Here is a 19270-nt window from a genome sequence, read left to right on the forward strand (position 1 = left end):
ATATACAGTATGAAGAGCATAGTAATATAGGTGGAGATCAATCTCAGAAGCAATAATGCAGCATATTGCTATGCCTAACATAGCAACAGTGCAGTCCTACAGGATTGTATTTCAATTTTGTCAGCAGAATTTCTTCTCCATAACTTGTACTGTTACAAGGAAAACTCCTGACAAGTTGGAGGAGATTAGAAACCGTACCAGAGACATGAAAAGTATGATTTCCCCAAGAAACTACTAAATGAGACAATATCTCTTAAATACATGGGAGATACACTCGCTGAAGAATAAGGGGACTCGGAGTGGAGTAAGGGGTATACTGTAATAAGTGAGATAATTTTATCTCTAATGTGTGAATAAACTTCCAGTGGTAAAACATTTTTAAGGAGAACTGAGGAGTCATCATTTTTGGTACAAAGCACAGAAAAGCTGCCCTAGTGAAGAGCTACACGTGTAAAAATGACGGAACTGCCTAACTGCCTAGCTGTTGCTACCCTTTCTTTCTGGGCCCACAAATTAAAACAGGGAAGTACAGTGGTGAGAAGTGAAAATGTAGTGTGTTGTTCGTGTTTCTTTGTATGTAACTTCCATATAAGATTTGATGGAAAAATATTTGAGACACGGTCTATTCATCAGCCCATCATAAAGAAGAAATATGTATTTTAAATAGAATATTTCAGCAAAATCATTGTGTTGTCTTGGTTTTAGGCACTTTCTATCTTCATGTGCAGTAAACCAGCTAAAATGTTTTCTCCTTTCATGGTGTTTGCAATAGTAAGCTGGCTGGTTTAATGCTGTGCAGTTTCAGAGTAAATGCTGGGTATTCTAGTCTTGTGCTTGTAACTTCAGTGGTGAACATGTTGAGAATGGCTGTTCTTGGTGATAAACACTGACTAATAGCACTAACACTGTGTCAGGGCTTGCAATACAAGAGCTACTTATTCTTTTGCTGTTTTATTTCATCTTGTGCCCAAGGTTTGGATTGGTTGGAATAATTAAAGAACAGCTTTTGTTTAAAGAAAGCATTAAATTCCTATTCTAAATAATACTTGAATCTTATGGACAAATTAGTATTTGATCTCCCCTTCAATTATAGAAGCACAGAAGGGGTAGATTGCCAGGCTGTTTCTATAATTTGGTTACATAACCCAGTTCCTCTCCATTAATTTTGAAATTGTTTTTAGGGCTGAATGCTCAGGTGGTGTGTGTCTATACAGGCTGACTTCCATAAAGACTTTACTTTCCATTTAGCTCTTGCTTCCAGCTGTCTGTACAGGTTTGACTTTAAGCATCTGCGAGTTTAGCCGTTTTGGAAAGATCTACAGAAAAATGTTTTTGGTTTTCCTAGAAACATATTAAAATAACAGAGGTACAGTGTAAAGTGCTCTTCAGTTCTCAGTATATAAGTAGCGTTTGTATGTCTGTATTCACACGCATGCAAGCATGTGTATTTACAAATATTCATCCCGATCTCCAGCATTGCCTTTAAGTTTGTACACAAGCAAACCTTTCATACTGCAATATGTTTCTCTCCAGGGCTAAAGCTAGAGAAAATCTCTTTCTCTGTTAAGTTTGTCCGTGTTGTTTTTAAGGTTATGCAAGCAAATGGTTTGGATGAACGTACTAATCTTCTTGTGGAAGAATACTCTACATCTGGTCGCCTGGACAACATCACGCAGGTCATGAGTATCCATACTCAGTACCTGGAGTCTTTCCTCCGCAGCCAGTTCTATATGCTGCGGATGGATGGGCCCCTTCCTTTGCCCTATAGGCACTACATTGCTATAATGGTATGTACCAGCAGGCTGTATATTTTCTCCTGTGACCTTGAGTTGTGTATTTAAAAAAGAAAAAGAAGGACTTTAGAAAGGAGAGAGTAGTGTGATGTTTTGACAGGGTGTGAATTTTTGTAGTTGATTTTCATCAGAATAATGCATGTCTAGCCAGAAGGTTTTCAATGAGAAGGGAGAATTGGCAGTGTACATGTTTCCCAGTTTCCCACAGTAATACACTTCTCACATGCCCACGAGAGCGAGGTTTTACAGAGAGCAGTTAAAACTGTGTAACCTTATTTCTGGATATTTAACTGTTCAGTGTGCAGCAGTAGGATGAGATGCAGTGGACTCAAGTCACACCAAATTTCAGGTGGACACTAGGAAAACAGTTTTTACCATGAAGCTGTTGAGACATTGCAACAGGGGCCAAGAGAGGTTGTGTCATCTCCAAGGATGGAGATCTTGTCTGGACAAGGCTTTGATCAACCTGATCTAAGTCAGCCCTACTGTGGGGCAGGGGGTTGAACCAGATCTTGTCTAGAGAACTCTTCCAACCTAAATTAGATTCTGTGATTCAGAATAAAGGAATCAAACGTCTTTTTATTGGAGAATCCTCCATACTGCATAGAAATGCATTGCAAGATAAAAAATGCCCCTTTGGAATGAAATTGTATTTTTGTTTTGTGTTAGTAACCTGCCTTCCACCTGCAGCAAAATCGGATTACACGCTAATGTGATGCCCTTTCCCTCTGTGTTTAATTATTCCAGGCTGCTGCCAGACATCAGTGTTCCTACCTAATAAATATGCATGTTGATGAGTTTTTGAAGACTGGCGGGATTGCAGAGTGGTTGAATGGTTTAGAATACATTCCCCAAAGACTGAAAAATCTGAACGAAATAAACAAACTCCTTGCACACCGGCCCTGGCTAATCACAAAAGAGCACATTCAGGTACCTCTTAAGTCGTGCCCTGTAAGAGCAGTAAATGTCCGGTAATAAGAACTGCTAAGAACTACACAAGTGTCTGGTTAGGCTTCATTACCTTGAGTTAAAAAATTCAGGGAAGTACTAGAGCATCGAATAAGCAATAAATTCTTCTGTGTGACAAAGCCAACAAGATTTATTTTCTAGGCATAGCATTGGCTAAAATAACCCCAAAAGAAAAGAGGTAATATATTAGGTGTCTCTTTTTTTATCCCGTGAGAGTTTGTGTGCAGGAGAAATAAGGTATTGTTGGAAGAAAGGAATTGATCCCTTTTTTAAAATACATAGTGTTTTATAGAAAAGCTAGGGGCCAAAAGAAATTTTATATTTACACTTTTTTTATTCTCATTTCAGAAACTTGTCAAGACTGGGGAAAATAATTGGTCTCTTCCTGAACTGGTGCATGCTGTTGTCCTGTTGGCACATTATCATGCCTTGGCAAGTTTTGTATTTGGTAGTGGCATTAATCCAGAGAGAGATCCGGATACATCTAATGGAGTCAGACTTATAGCAGTCAACAACTTCTGTGTCTGTGATCTTGCCAATGACAACAACATAGAAAATGCATCTCTCACAAGTAGCAACTTTGGGGTTAGTGTTGCAAGAAGATTCTTTTGCTTGCCTCTGTTTTGCATTAGAAAACTTTCTTCCATTCTTTCCGCTTTAAATTTCAGGGTAGTTTGAAAGTTTTTGTCTACTTTACTGGAATGCTTGAGTCTGGTAACTCTTATGTTCGCTCTAGCAGTTTTCAGTGTAATCTATTGAAAACCACATTGTGACAGTGGAGGGTAGTCAGAACAATGTGATTTTGATAGTTAATCTCACAACCCATTGGGCAAGACTAAAACTTTGCTTTCAGCTGAAAGCTTAAAGTCCTAGTTTCTTCAGATACTGTGTCACTGACTGGAGCATTGTGTCATCCATGTTTGTAACGTGGAATGAAAAAAGAAATGGGGAAAAAAAACAGAAGTCATAATAATTTTTACTTCAAGGCCTACAACCACAAAACAGGTCAATCCTAAAACACTTCCATGTAGATTGGAGGAAATGTCTGAAATAAAATTACTTAATTCTCCATGTTGGTGTTCCAGTCTTGAATCAACCAACAGAGAACTTTGATTACTAGTTAATTAACGTAAATGTGGAATTTTTTTTTCTGAAAGTGGCTCTGTAATGCTTTGAAGACATGTCCTTGAATTAATGCCAATTGATGAATTAGCCTCATCACCTTTGATGGAAGATCGGGATTATGAGCAGAGCCACTAGATATGTTTTTAAAAATTAGCAGTCAAATGTGAACATGTGATCAGTCAGTTCAATTGCTGGGCTGTAAGACGTGCTAGCTGAAATCACCAGGGTGTCTTATTCCCTGTTTGTAGTGGGCAAAGGGCTGCCGCTGACTTAAGCAGTAAGTAGCATACTAGAAAACAGCTATAGCTATGGGCAGAAGAACAGAATCAAAAGGAAAAGATGGAAAAGAAAAAACAAACAATTTATCTTATGAAAAATCTGATTGGTAAGTACAGATCACAGAACTCCAAACACTGATCTATTTCTAGAAGAGGCCAGTTTTCCTCACAAAAGCAAGTAAAGGGGTCAACATAATGGTTATTTTGATCACGTGTAATGAAAATAAAAAGAAAACTGATTTGCTGTCTCAGGTTGTGTTCATACATTGCAGTGTTGCACTATATCTCTTCAGAAACAAAGCTTGCATTAGTAATAGACTGAAAAAATTAATACTAAAAGTTGTTTTCTGATACATGTAGGGCACACAAATGGCTTTTCCTGAGCTGTCTACATGGTGGAATATATATTATAAGCAACTATGGTTTCCACATTCAAATACCACCTCTTCCACTGTTAATCCCATTGCAGTAGATTACTGCGATAGGTTAGATTTAACACTTCCCAGTTCCCTTCTTCTGTCTGAAAGCTGTTTGTCTATGCTGTATGTGCCATATGCATTCTGGCTTGAGTTTTTGTGTTTGCTGCTGCTGTGTTTTTGAGAACATTTGTTGTCTAGCATGAAATCTGAAGATGACACACGTTGTCTATCTTCTAATTTTGCAGAATGTCATGGTGTTTTTGCAGATTGCAGATTCTTTAAGTGAGCTGGAGGCCTTAATGGAAAGGATGAAGAGGCTACAAGAAGATAAAGAGGATGAAGAAGCCTCTCAGGAGGAAATGGCAACTCGCTTTGAGAAGGAGAAGAAGGAAAGTCTGCTAGTAATTAGTGGAGGTATTTGTGCTTTTCCAGTTCCATTTTGTTTGTGTTTTGTAAGAACTAAACACTTGAGGCCAGTTCAGTGACTACAGCTTTTTCTGTCCATTTCTTTATTCTGGCTCTTGGTGTAGGAGTGTAGTAAGGGTGGTCCTGTCAGTTCCTTCATCTGCTTAAGATTTCTTGATTGGCAAATAACACCACCCTTTTTGCTACTTGAAATTTAGCTTTTGTATATTAAAAAAAAAAAAGCCTGTAGGCTTCTTTAAAAAGTTGGGTGTAAATTTCTCTTTGTTTATATGCTCTGTATATTCAAATTAATTCATCTATGTAAATATTCAGTAATATTTCACAGGTTTTAGGTTCTATAGTGCTTAAAACTTCAATGACACTCATAAGTAGCCTTCAGGTAGTTCAGGAAATAGGGTTGAGACTCAGCTTCTTTACCATTTACTGTCCACCTGGAAAGGACATTTCTAACTTGCCATTCTGAGTGATCATACTGCTGTGCTGTTCCACTGCTTGTGTTGTGATAGAGCTTCTTACCATTTTTAAAAATTCTTAAATAATGTTCAAAATTCTGAGCTGAAAGCTTCTTTTTTAATATTCTTCATATGCTCTGGAGACCTTCATCTCTAACAAACTATACAATGAAATCTGTCTCCTATTGACAGGAAGGTGAGGGTTTTTTCCAAAGGTGTTCAAAGAAAGAATACTGTTAAGACCATCAGAATCTCTAACCATTTCTTCATAGTAGAGGCTACTTGAAGATGATAGCTTCTGTCTTTTTAAGAAGGGACTCATGAAATGCTTCACATTTTACTGACACAGTTCTTTGTGAATTTAGATCTCTTTAGCTTCAGACCAAACATGTTTGAAGGTGTCTTAAGTTTTTGTTCACTGAGCTCAAAAGGGAGGAAGAATGTATTATGGATCAGCAGACAGATTGTTTTGTGACTCTCTAGGAACATGCAAAATTTCTTAAAGAAGATACATCCAGCAACTTCATGTCTGGATCTTAAGAAATGGACATTGTCCATTCATGCGTTCTTTGGTCAGACAGTATCAACAGCGCAGATAAACTGACAGCCATTGCAGTTTCATTATCAAATCAGGACTTCCATAAGTCTCTGCAACTTCAGACATATAAGGGAGAGGTGTTGTTTGGGACAGAAGGAGGTTTTTTTGATGGGGTTGCTGAGAGTTTTTTTGAATTTTCTCCCTCTTTTCCTTTTGCTGGTTTGAGTTGAGTAGTCCGTATGTGTTTGGCCTTTACCCTTTCATGAAATTCAGTTCTTGTCAGGGGAGAGGACTGTATGTGTGAGGGTTTTTTATTCTTTGCTGAGGATTTGCTGTGGCAGTTGCTGTGCAAGCTTCTTCCTACGCAGTTATGTTTTGATTGTTTAATGAGGCAAAGAGGAGATAAAGCACTTCTGCAATTCTTAGATTAACTGACTTTTCAAGGTGCTAACAGTGGACATATGGCAACTGTTCTGTCAATGCATGTGGAAGAGAGCCAGGATTTTAACATCAGGGTCAAATGCAGTCAGCTATGTAGTAGTCAACTTCTGCAGAGGTAGTTACACAATCAAGCCACCTGTTTATTTGGGAGGAAAAGATTGATTCCTGATAGAGAACCTGCGCTTGCTTAGTGACACATTTTGGAGCTCTTTGAAGATGCTTAGTTACTAGAGCTTCTGGCAGAATTTCAGCCTGATGTACTGTAGAGCTCTTTGCTTTCCTGTAATCTTCAACTGATATTTACAAGTGGAGTGTTGCATTGCTTTATGGTTGCTCGTACTCCAGGTTATAGAACAGAGCTGGTGTAATTCCTGACACTGTACCTGCTCAGCATGGCAATCCTGCTATCAAGGGTACGTTTTTCTTTTCTTGTCCTAGCACAGTGACTTTACTAACAGGATTCATCTTCCTGATTTAAGATACCTAGCCTCTCTCAGAAGTCAACAGAGAGAAAAACACACCTCCAGACAGAAGTTTAGCCCATCTCTTCCCATTTTAAAGAAGTACATTAGATTTCTGGTGTAGGCTGACATTTATTTGGCTCAATGAAAGGGGTGGATCCCATAAAAGCAGGTTGGGATTGAAATGTTTCTTTCCTTCGTACTGCACTCTTCTTTTGCACAACTTCTAAAATTGTTCTTTAGTCCTGTAGTAGAGTGGTAGTTGGAAGTCAGTGCTAACTTGTGCTTGCCTAAAGCAAAGCATTTTGCTGTTTTATTCACAGCATTTGATGATGAAATAGTTTCCACAGATGTCTCCCGCTATATTGAAGATCCTGGGTTTGGGTACAAAGACTTTGCAAGGCGAGGAGAAGACCATCTGCCAACATTCAGAGCTCAGGTACCATCTCTTTAAAGTACATTCACTCAAAGAATGTTTGTTTATCTCATTACAGGGCAAACAGCATAAAGCAGTTGTAGTGGGGCATGTTTGTTGCATGCTCCTTTTCTTGTCCTGGTCCATTAAATAACTCGCAAGCTTCCATAAATCTACCTGAGATGAGTCTTTCACTGTTTGTAAATCTCAGACAATGGAAGACTTAGCTTTCAGTCTTATTCCAATTATTACCAGAATTAATGTTTGAAAACTGTAAAGCATATCACTAAATCTGGAATAAAAATGAAAGGTAGAAAAGAAAATTTCTTTCCTGTCCCTTCAGATGTTGTAGAAAAAAATCCCCTGGAAGAACTCTTTATTCCTGTCATTTTATCAAGTATTCTCCATCCAGTGGTTATCAATACCTAGATGTGTATATGTCTATGAGAACAATATGTGTCTGTGAGAGTGAGTATCGTTCTCATATATGCACCAAATCACTGGACTTTGAATGTCAGAAAAGGAGTTCTTAAATATGATTACTGAAGGTTTTGGCTATATTTGAATATATTTTTTTAGTACTGTTGAAAGAACAACAGGTACATTTTATCTGTACATTGTCTTACATATTTGCACCTTTTTCTATGACCAGACTCACGAACTTCTTCATGATATATATAACAGGAGGGACATTCTAGGTGATTCTGTTTCAACTTACAGAGTAGATTAATCAGCAGTCTAGTAATAAATTGTAAGCAATAAAAGAAATCTTAAACCAAATCAAAGAATTTAAATTTTAAAAAGGGTGCGGGAAAACTTCATGGTCAGAAGATGTTTCTAAGAAATAAAGCATCACTAATCACTCTCAGGAAATGTATTTAGCTATATAGCAGTCTCTGCTGCTCTGGATAATTTACTCTGCAGTCTTTATATGAGCCTAAAGTAGGTAGATATTGCCAAAAAGAATGAGGCAGAGTCGGTGCCTATAAATCAAACATTCTGCTTAACTACTTTAGGAGCAGCAGGCTCCCATGGAAAAAAGCTCTACAGAAGTTGAAATTGGAACTAAAACATCTCTGCTCTTAAATAAACAGGACAGCTTCTGGCCTGCATTCAGAGGAGTCACATTGATAATTTAACTTTATTAGTATGTCGTACTCTTCAGCCTCCCAAATGCTCTGCTATTAATGCTATTTAAATTGCAGTAGCATCCCAAGACTCTGCAATAAATCCAGTCCTTATTCTGATAAAACAAGGCTGCCTTTATCTCTGTGAGTTTAAATTTAGTAATAGGAAAAGGTATTCCATACGCAGCAGAATGTCTTTGAACAGGGTTTTTTTTCCCTTTTTCATTGTTAGTATGGATTAACTGCTGTTAGTGAGCAGCTTCTGGTTTTCAGAGGCTTTTGTGATACCCCAGGTGTTCTGGACACTTTTACAGGGCTGACAGGTATGTCATATTTCTCACAAGCTTTACAGTATTTTGGACTGGCAGCTGGAGGCCAAATGTGATGTTGTGGCATGTTTCAGATGTCAGTGAATGGCTCTGTTAGGCAGCTGAATATTGTCCTACATGCTCTTCCCCACTATCCTAATCAGGGGACCAGTCCAGTAGATGTGCTCTAAAGCACCTGGGTGAGGACCCTTGCCTAGCAGTACCTTTTGAAAACAGCTAGACACAGGAAGGACGTGGAGATGATGCCATCGATTGTAAGATGGCATCAGTGACTGAATGATTGAACACTTGCCAAGAATGTGGGCAAACTAACATGTTCTGTATAAGCGCAGCGTGGAGAGGGGTTTCACGCTGGTCTGAAGCAGGGTCATTCTCCATTGCTGATGCCATGTCACCACTCTGCAGAGATTTCCCGTGCCTGATGTGAGCAGGCAGACTTTTATCCTTGCAATCCAGGTGTTTATCTAAGTCCAAAGCAGCCTGGATTTTATTAGTTTGCTCAAGGATGGTTCAGCACTTTACCCAGCGAGTGTGCATCCTGGGTGGAAGTAGATACTCCATCTCTGCTCAGAGCTAAGCATCAAAGCCTCCAAGAGGAACAAGTTTGTAAACTTACAGGCCTATCCCACATGGCATGACACTGGATGGAGTGGCAGAGCAAATGGTGGAAAATTGCCTCAATGCTTTAAGAGAAGCTTGGGGTTTTTCTCCTGTAGGCTAATGATATCCAGCTGGAGGTGGGGTGCTCCAACATGATAGTCATTGCCAGGAAGCCTGGCAGAATGGAGCAGGTGATATAGATAAAGGATTCAAACTGGAAATCTTTTTAAGAGAGTAAAGTTATAACTAGCAGACTACAAAAACTATTGAGCTATAGAGATCAGATAGGGACTTCCACTTCATTTGTGCATTTATACAATTCCTTCTCTTCCTGCAGGACTATACCTGGGAAAATCATGGCTTTTCCCTTGTAAACAGGCTTTATTCTGATATTGGGCATCTCCTCGATGAGAAGTTTCGGATGGTATATAACCTCACATATAACACTATGGCAACCCATGAAGATGTTGATACAACTACACTAAGAAGAGCTTTATTTAACTATGTCCACTGTATGTATGGAATCAGGTATGGACAAAAATCCCCTGGCTTAGGAGTGCGTTTTAAACCGTGTAAACAGAATGAAAAATGAACCGTGTGAAAAGCATGATCTTCAAATGGAGATGGTCCCTCAGTCTGGAAGTTAAGAGGTTTTGCTGGCATATCAGTATAACATTTGCTTCCAGTGGAGAAAATGATTGTGAATCATGATGGAAATTATTACAGAAATGTCTTCTCTGAAGCCAGCCTGTATCTTTTGTTCAGAAAAGCAACATCCTAGTACTAAGCCTTTCAGATTCTCTGTCAACAGGTGGTTTTCTAGCATGTAAAATGCTCCAATTCCCAAACTTAAGAACATAATGCTGCAAAAGACCATGCTTTTAAAAACTTATATCCAACAGAGTGATTGCCTTTGTTATTTAGGTATGATGACTATGATTATGGAGAAGTTAATCAGTTACTTGAACGCAGCCTGAAGGTTTACATAAAGACAGTGACCTGCTACCCAGAGAGAACTACCAAGCGCATGTACGACAGTTACTGGCGTCAGTTCAAGCACTCGGAGAAGGTATGTATTTCAAAGCCAAACGGGCTTCACAGAGACCCCCATGTGTTTAAAAATGAAAATGTGGCAACACCTAAAAATGGCAGTATTTGTCAAACAAACTGTTTTTAACCATAGAAAAACAGATTAATTAATTGAGTGTTAGATATCAATTTTACAAAAAAAAAAAACCAACCTAGTGTACTGGAAAGATTGGTTCTTTTTTTATATTTTGAGTGACTTCTCCATAAAATTGAACTGACACTGTAAAAGAAAAGTGGATAAACTTGGGAATGCAGAAGTGGTCAACTATGCCAATACTTGGGATTTGGGGATCAAAAAAGGCCTTAATTCATATATGTAGATATAATCTTTGTGATGTTTTTCATCAATAAAAATGTCAACATGTCTTCAGCTATCCAAGTTAAATGCTTCCTGACTAGAGTTGAGTGCTTGTGTGCCTGCTAGCCTATCCGGCATGTAAACTATTCCTTAATCTCTGCTCCTATATAGTGGTCACAGATGGTAGTAAAGAAAACAAAATATAATTCATAAAGATCTAATACAATTAGGGTGCAAAAATGGTTTTATTGGGACTTCTCAGATGGAAGATTGCTTAAAGCAGCGGTTGAGGCTAGTTCCTTGCAGTCCTAAGATTTTGTCTAGTATTGGCATGCTACACAGCTGTCTCTAGAGGAACTGGAGTCCTGCAGCAGGGTACAGGGAGAAAGAACAGTTTCTTGCAGCGATACTTTACTAAAGGTTAGAAATTTTAGCCTAAATGTGTAAACGTTGTTGTATTCAGAGGTGAACTAAATGGCTGATACAATTTTTAACAGGTTCATGTCAATCTACTTCTAATGGAAGCTCGTATGCAAGCTGAACTTCTGTATGCCCTTCGTGCCATAACTCGTCACTTAACCTGAAGCATTCGCTGGGCAGGAGTAAAGGAGTTTTTACGGCGTATGTAAAGACCTTTTGAAATAGATACACACCAGAAGCTGTTTGTGATGTAGCATCAGGTTATTCAATTCTCTAGTGTCAAAGTTTAGCCGTGCTTCTTGACGGCTGTAATGTGCAATGACGTGTTTTATTTTCTTGATGCTTAACATTACTAACGATAACAAAAGTAACACTGAGGAGCACTACTCTGCATTGTTTCCGCCTGGATTTCTGCACAGTGGTCAGGATCCTGAAACTGTTCTTCTTATATCCAATCCTAGCGCTTTGTTCTTTAAGCACTGGAGTGAAGTGCTTAGAGACTTCTTTTTCCAAGCAATCATTTTTCAGATTAGTGGAGTCCAGCAGAAGATCAGTTCTGCCTGTCCTGAGAATGTACCACCATGCCATGACTTGTGACCGAGACGTGCGGGCTGCGTTGCATTGAACTGCCCACTGGATTCTTCTGTGTCTCCTGGAGGCTGCTTGCCAGTCACTGTCTTACTACAGCAATTGAAGGTGATGCAAGATGTGGATGCAAACATTGAGCACACTTTAATGTGAAATTAATCATGATAAATCCTACAGCATGCTACTGAAGTGCAAAATTCATCTGCTTTGTCGTGCCCCTTCCCAAGAGAAGAGGCCTCACAATTTGCCATTTCAGCCACACTTACTGTGTTTCAATCACGCATAATCTTGTTTTACTGACAGTCACCCTCAGTTGTCCTCACAATATCCATGCTCATCACATGTTGCAATTTGTTTAGTTGGCACCTATAAAGTTAACACACAGGCTGACCAAAAATAGGGTTGTGGGTTTTTTTGCACTCTCTTCTTTCTCAATGTTTTAACTAAGGAAAGTAAAGGAAGGCTAGCATATCTGTTCTTTCATATTGGATGTATAGAAATTTATTTCCCATAATTTTTTCATAACATTAAATTTTAATATTCAAAGATTAAAAAGTTCTATGCATTAGTGTGAGTGAACAAAAGAAAAGTGCAATATTTAAAAAGAAAGCAAGCTTTTTTCCCTATCATGCCACTGCTAAAGTGTCCTTCTTATATAGCCATAAAGAAATTTTAAAACCAAATTTCTTTATTGTCTAAGGCCTAGCAGTTTTGTTTTAGCTTTTACGGCTTAAGACAACTGATACTGAGATGCCAAAGCATCCCCAAAACAAAGCATTCTTGGACAACGGTAATATTGGGGAAGGGAAGAAATAAGCTGCCAAAAATGTCACACTTTTGTGCTGTTCTCTGTTGCTTTTGACTAATTTTTAAGAGCACAAAATGTTGATATTTATAGCTTTATTTTGTATTGCATTTAATGAACCAGTGAAGTGCCTAAAGAGATGCTTAAACTTACCCGATAGGATGCAAGTTATCACTGCTTCAGCTTTTGTCTGTTGGTTTGGACTTTTCATATTTGAGGAGGGTGACCTTTATCTCTGTTGCATACATTCAAAACTAACTGGATAGGTTTATTTTTAATGTTCCATTGGATTGTAGAAGTTAATACAGGATTTTTTTTCATTTGTGATTGCAGAATAGTTTACAGAAATACTATCAGTCATATTTTAACACTTTTCATTGACAAAATCATGGACCAGTACGCTACTAAAGTTAGTTTTCTCTTCCCTTTTCCTGATACCGTGCTGTGACTTTGCATGTTGGTTTTTTCGCTTTATCTATCTGTTCCAGATTGGAAAGCTAAATGATTGTACACTTTTCTGCACTTTCAGACTGCAGACTCTGCATGTGAAAAACTTTTGAGGAAGAAATCAGTAATTATTTTTTTTTAATGTAATGTTGGCTATTTAGAAAACTACCCAATAGACAGCATCAGGCTCTCTTCTAGAGGGAGCATTGGGTAAAACATCAGATTTATTTATCTTGTATAGCTAACTGCAAAGATTTCTCAGAAGTATTGAGATGCTCATATATATATGAACTTAGATCAACTTTCTAAGTTGTTATGATCCTTTTTCCTCCCTCTTGTGACTGTAGTGGCCATACCTAATGGCTTTTGTGCATAAAACAGTTCTGCTGAGAGAAGTTTTCATGCAATACTTTCGTTTTTTTCAAGTGATGGGAACTGTACAGTACTACTTCAAATTCCTTTGCTTTGAAAAGTCAAGTAGTCCTCAAGAAGCACAGTTGAGCTCTGGAAAGGAGGTGAAACTAGATTTGGGTAACTAATATGATGGCTTAGTTTCCCTTCAGAAATGCAAAGACTCTTAGAGTAGGTTGAGTTTTACGTTTGGAAACATGAGTGCCTTTACTTCTTTCCTTATGAAATATACTTGCCAGCTCAAATGCCTTCTGAGTAAAGTACCTGAGCAGATTTGAAATCTAGAAACCATAAATGGATTGCTTCATAAAATTTGTAGTAAACCAGTGATTTTTTTTTTTTTTTTTTTTTGAGGTGCCATATCAAGTCACATATGGCCTGCAAGACATTCCACCATAGGAAATGTCATTGTACAACTAGTTTGCTATTTCTCTTTTTTTCTTAATATTAAATGCAAACTTGAAACTTCTGGAAATGTTTTCCACGTGGCATTTTTTTTCAAAGTATTGCATTTACAGTGTAACAGTTTATAGCCTAGTTTTTATACTCAAATTTATGATTTTTAATAGATGTTTGTTCAGAATAGGTGTTTAAACAACTCTACCATACACTTTATGCACGCTTTAGGCTCACACTGTGCCAAATTTTAATGTGCAAGTGTTCTTGGATTTTTTGCATTTTTAAAGCACTCATGAATGTGAATCTTCACACTTTGTTCATTAATATGATTCTTAAAGAGTACCGTAATCATTAGAAGTGTAGATACTCTCCCTCTGTGTTCCTTTATTGGAATTGATATTTACCAGCATTAAAGTTAGTCCACAAAATCCCAGCTGTGACCAACATAAAAACAAAGTGTGCAGTCTCCTGTCTACTGAAGAGAAAGCTTGGTAGGTACAAATTAACCAGCTAGCACAGGGAATGCTGTAAGTAGGGAACAGAGCTTTTGAGCATGGACAGCTTCTTTCGTTGTAGAATAGCTTCAAAATGTGTGTTGCGATAGAGTACATTCTTGCTGAAGTGGCTCTATTTTTGGGGGTAATGAAGTGAAAAAGGTGCCGATTGGAGAAGGCATTTCCATTTCCCAGAACAGTCTGCCTGCAGCTGAACATCACAAGCGTGCCATCATACAGGAGCAGAACCCATTTTAACTAGGGTACAGTTTGTACAGATAACTACTAAAGCTAGTGTTGTGGTATCCTATGAAAATTTTGGTGAGCTGTAGATGGATTTATTTTCATCAAGACTGAAATAAAACATACATTCTTTGTCCTAAAGCCTTCATTAAAATGAAAAGGATGTACTTTCAGCTTTAAGAGTTAAAGAATTGCCACTATCAGCTCCTCTTATGTATTAAAAAAATGTTAAGGACAGGAAAAATCAGTGATTGTAAAAATGATAAACATAGGTCTCTATAAAGTTAGAACAGATCAGAACAGAACAAAAAAGAAAATATTTTGCTTCTCTGTTACTTGAGTGCAGAAGGTCAAGGCACCAGATTCTTCAAAAGTATTTTTGTTCATAGTGATACTGATAGATGTTTTCCTGGGATTTGGAAAAAGCAGCTAGTTGCCTAAATTTCAGTGGGAATTTAAGCACGTAGCCACTTAGCAAAATCCTGCAAGGTGCCCACATGCATTTTTGAGTCAGATTTTTAAAGATACTTAGTCACCTAAATTTAATAGAATAAAATCAGTTTCCATAGAGATTAAAGGAATAATGTGTAGCCAGATCCGCGTGATTTGCAGCAATTGTTAATGAAATTGTTGTTTTGGGGACTTAATATAGACTTAGAGAAATCTTTCCCAAAGCAGTTAAACTGTAAGCTGCTGCTCTTGCAGAACAGGTTCTCAATGTTTCTCATGCATGTGTGTTTTCCATGAACATAGGCATGCATTTCAGGCTCATGTTCCAGAGTTTGGGCTCCTTTTTAGAAGAGCTGGATTATTTAACCTCTACTTGCAGAAAAGATTTATTGGTGGTAGCAAGTGCATGGCTTGTGCCTGAACTAAAAAGTTTTGGCCTGAAAGAAATACTCCAAATCTTCTTGATTTCAAGTGATGTTTTTTCGGTTACTTTCCTTAGAGGTTTGGATCCTTCTCCCATAAATAAGGGGTGATGTTGCACAAAATGGAGGGGAAGGGGAGTGGATTCATCATAAATGAACTTTCCCAGAGCTGATCTGAATATAAATCTGTAAGAATTGGTTTGCCATTAGCGATCATAGCAAGAGCTGGACAAAAATGTCAATTTTCACTATCTGAACTTCAGATGTATTCTCCCTAATGTCCCCCAGCATTATGTTTTCCTGAAGAGATGCATCCACCAGCTTCTCCTCAATTGGGAATTGTAAATTAAAATTTTTATTTCCAGATGAAAATGAATTTAGCATTTCATACTGACTGCATAGATCACAGGTGTGAGAGATGGAGATAGCACAGCAGTATGGGGAAACTTTAGGAGCATCTTGATCAGTGTTAATTTATCCCTCAGAGCACATTTCCTGACATGTAGTCATGCTGCTGCACCCCCAACACACATCAGGTCTCTCTTGCAGACATTTAATCCTTCTGCTGCTCACCAGGGACAAAAATTGTCATTTTCCACCCTGCCACAACCATCACCGTGCATCAAGTGCTTCCTGTCTTCCCAACCTCCTAGCCTTAACTTTGTAAAACAATGCTAGATTCCTATACCACCATTTGCTATTGAGTTCAAAGGGTCTTTCTTCTGTTCAGAAACACTTAATTGCCATATTAGGTTATTTCTGGACAGGAAAATCCTAAATCTGATTCAAAAGGATGACACTCAGTACTTGCTTACAACATTTAGGTAGCATTTGCCAGTAGTGTGTCAGATCCCATCTCTGGAGTTACAGTAATAATCCAGTGGCTCCATTAAGGAAATGCTTTCTTTGGCAAAACGCCCTGTGCTTGGGCTGTTCAGCCATGCAGGTTTCTTTGAGGAACATCTAATGGGGGATTTGAGGTCCTCTTGTGCCAGGCAGGTTTACAAGGCTGTTGAGTCGGCAGCTCCTCGGGTGCCTTGCAACCGGGCAGACTGCAGCCAGCCTCTGGAACAAGTGGGTTTGGGTTTTTCTCATATCTATGGGATAAATCCAAATGCACGCCCTGGAGTGGCTGCTGGAGATGTAGGCAGGGTTGGGTGTTCCTACAGGTACTGAGTATCATCAGGGCTTGTGGAAAATAGAAATCTGGATTCTGCTCTTGTTCCCAACAGTAGTTACAGGTGGTATTGAAGGTGCCAATTAATATACTAATTGTGGGGAGCAAGCCATGCTATCAGCATCAGAAGGTACAGACCACAAGGGCTCTTGAGGGGACACAGCGCAGGAGGAGTTGACATGTTGGTCAGTTGAAGAAGCTTCACCAGTGTGTCCGAGAGGTTCTTGTGTATGTCTGTGCATAGGGGAGGTGGTGGGAGATGCCTCCCACCAAGATGTCCAGAGGGCTTCTGTAGGGCAAGAGCTGGGACCCTTTCCTTACTCCAAGGATGGAGCAGGGGAAGGGAACCGTTCACTTCTGCCCAAGAAGAATGTGCCACTGCTGAATTACATTTTTTTGCCCCCATCAGCCCTTTGAAGGGAGTTTTCAGACAAAATGGGTGAGTCACCAAACATTGTGTCTCCAGCTGAAGGGTCTGGGGGGGCAGTGACAGCAGCAGGTCCAGACACACACGGTCCAAACCTGTTTCCCATTCCCCACTTCACACTCATGTCGTGCCACTAGACCCAAACCTCTTCCCCCCAGCCCAGCTGCCACGTGCCTGGGTGGCTGCAGGAGTAGCCCACTCAGGGTGGTGGGAGATGCGGCCACTTTTAGGGGAAAAATAATAATTAGGCTACAGCCCTTGGACTCTGCAGGGTGACACAGTCAGAAATCTTTTCACGACTGTGATCAGAACTGGATATAAACTGTAGCTTAAAAAAATAGAAATTTTGTAAACTTGAAATTTCTCAGTTTTACCCTTTTCTCCTTTTGCTGGAAAGCCACACGATGAATGTATATGCTTTATCTTTCTATCTGACATAACTGAAAATCAGACTGCCAACTCCTTGTTTTGTATTAGCATTTTTTTTAAAAAAAAAAAGTTTGTGAGCAATATATGTAGCATGCTGTGAACGTCTGTTTTGATCTTTATAGTTACTCTTTAATCCATCAGTATTAACACCAGTTCTTTTTTGTGTTCCCCTTGGTACTTCGTATGCAGTGTAAGCAGAAGCTGTGATCGGCTTTGCAGTCCTGTGCCGTGTTACTGTAACTCCTTGATTTTTTTAGGAAGCACCTGACTGTGGGCCACCCTGGGGCAGGCAGCGTGCCCGTACACGACTGCCACTTTTCGGTCTCTTGTACTATGTATAGTTTTAAGTAGAATAAGCTTTTTAACAGAATATTGATGCGGTTTATGAGTCACGCAGGCTGCAAGTGTCTGGTGTGTGAGAGTCTTTGTATTTATAGTTGTTGGGATTTGGTTTTTTGTTTTGTTGGGTTTTTTTTAATTCATAAAGTAGCAAACTTGATAAACATAGCCACTTTAAACTGCTCTTGCTAAACAGACCCTGCTGTAGATAAAATACCACTGTAGATACAGGGAGGCGTGACGGCAGACCTCTCGACCATGGGTGAGCTGAACCCCTCTCTGCAAAAAGCACGGCCGCCCTGCGTTTGGCTGCATTTGGACCCAAACGCCGGGAAGGTGGGGGTCAGGCCTGTGTTTCAGCCCCCCGTGCCCATAAGCCTGCCACTGGCCGCCCCCCACGGTCTGCTCGCCGGTGCACGGGGGTACACGTGAGCCTTACTGGCGTGGGAGGGATGGACGGACCAGCTGCTAGGCCGAAAACACGGGCATGGTGTTTCTGCAGCTGAAAAGCTTCCAAGCCTCTCTCGAGTGCAAAAACTAGCTCTTGATTTGCTGTCTGCAGAGCCCGGCATGTCTGGGGGTAAGAAAGGGCATTGGCTCCCCATGGGCAGCTGTGGGTCTGAGCCCCCTTGCCCGCAGGCTGGGGCAGCAGGCAGGGCAGGGCAGTGCCCCGGGGGGGGGGGGGGGGGGGGGTGGCCTTTCATTGCACCTCCCACCTCTCGCCCTCTGAACAGGGGGTAAATTGTACCCAGCCCCAGCCTGGCAGCTTCTTGCCGCCTCCTGCCACGCAGGTGTTTCGGGATGGAGGATTAAGGACAAAGCTCTGATCCTGCCACTGCCTCCCACCACCACGAAGCAGGGAAGCATGGTAGCTCTGTGGTCTCACAGTCCCTACAGCATCCCGCGGGCGGGTGGCACATCACCTGTCCTGCCTTCTGGGCCACCACCTGCCCTGAGCTCCAGAGACGTGCCACAGGCACCATGCTTTCGCAGGAGGTTTGCCTGCAAGGTGAGGCAGCTGCTAGGAGCTCACTGTGGGTTTCCACAACAGCTTTTATAATTTTTTTTTTTTCTGTTGTTGCTGGTTGGGGTTTTTTTTGTTGGGTGGTTTTTTTTTTTGCAGAGGACAGACTGACCTAGTGGGATGGATTATTTTTTTTTTTTTGTGTGAGACTTCTGTTAGTTTTTAAGTTACCCGACTTGAATTTATCTGAACAGATGCAGAAGGAACTTTTTTTTTGTGAGTTAAGAGACAAATGCATTTTTAAACAAAGGAATCATGTATTAACATTTTAACAGCAATTCATAAATCTGCACTTTTTATGAGGTTTTGAAAAATCTATTTATAGGTACGGAACAATGGGGTTTGTTTAAAACTGTATCTCATTTATACTTGCTGAAATTACTTTCATTGTTATCAGTAGGAATTTCATTGGTTAAATAAAATGTATAAAACCTG

At 39.7% G+C, this 19270-nt stretch overlaps 1 protein-coding gene across 3 annotated transcripts in view; it reads left to right on the forward strand.

Moving 5' to 3' along the window:
* Window positions 1-19270, forward strand: part of SESN3 (sestrin 3) — a 44290-nt gene extending 25020 nt beyond the window's left edge. Inside the window, exons 3-11 of one of the 3 annotated variants that reach the window (XR_012622126.1) lie at window positions 1590-1787; window positions 2541-2723; window positions 3111-3347; window positions 4830-4998; window positions 7226-7341; window positions 9711-9901; window positions 10298-10442; window positions 11258-11876; window positions 17662-19270. Coding sequence is in view for 2 of the 3 variants with exons in the window: in XM_074816227.1 (XP_074672328.1) it covers window positions 1590-1787; window positions 2541-2723; window positions 3111-3347; window positions 4830-4998; window positions 7226-7341; window positions 9711-9901; window positions 10298-10442; window positions 11258-11344 (1326 nt within the window). In the remaining variant the exon portion in view is untranslated. Of the gene's footprint in view, window positions 1-1589; window positions 1788-2540; window positions 2724-3110; window positions 3348-4829; window positions 4999-7225; window positions 7342-9710; window positions 9902-10297; window positions 10443-11257 lie in introns of all 3 variants that reach the window. The other 2 variants (XM_074816227.1, XM_074816228.1) reach the window with 2 other exon arrangements.

Source organism: Strix aluco, chromosome 2, assembly GCF_031877795.1.
Source record: "Strix aluco isolate bStrAlu1 chromosome 2, bStrAlu1.hap1, whole genome shotgun sequence".
In the NCBI taxonomy this organism is placed as follows: Eukaryota; Metazoa; Chordata; class Aves; order Strigiformes; family Strigidae; genus Strix; species Strix aluco.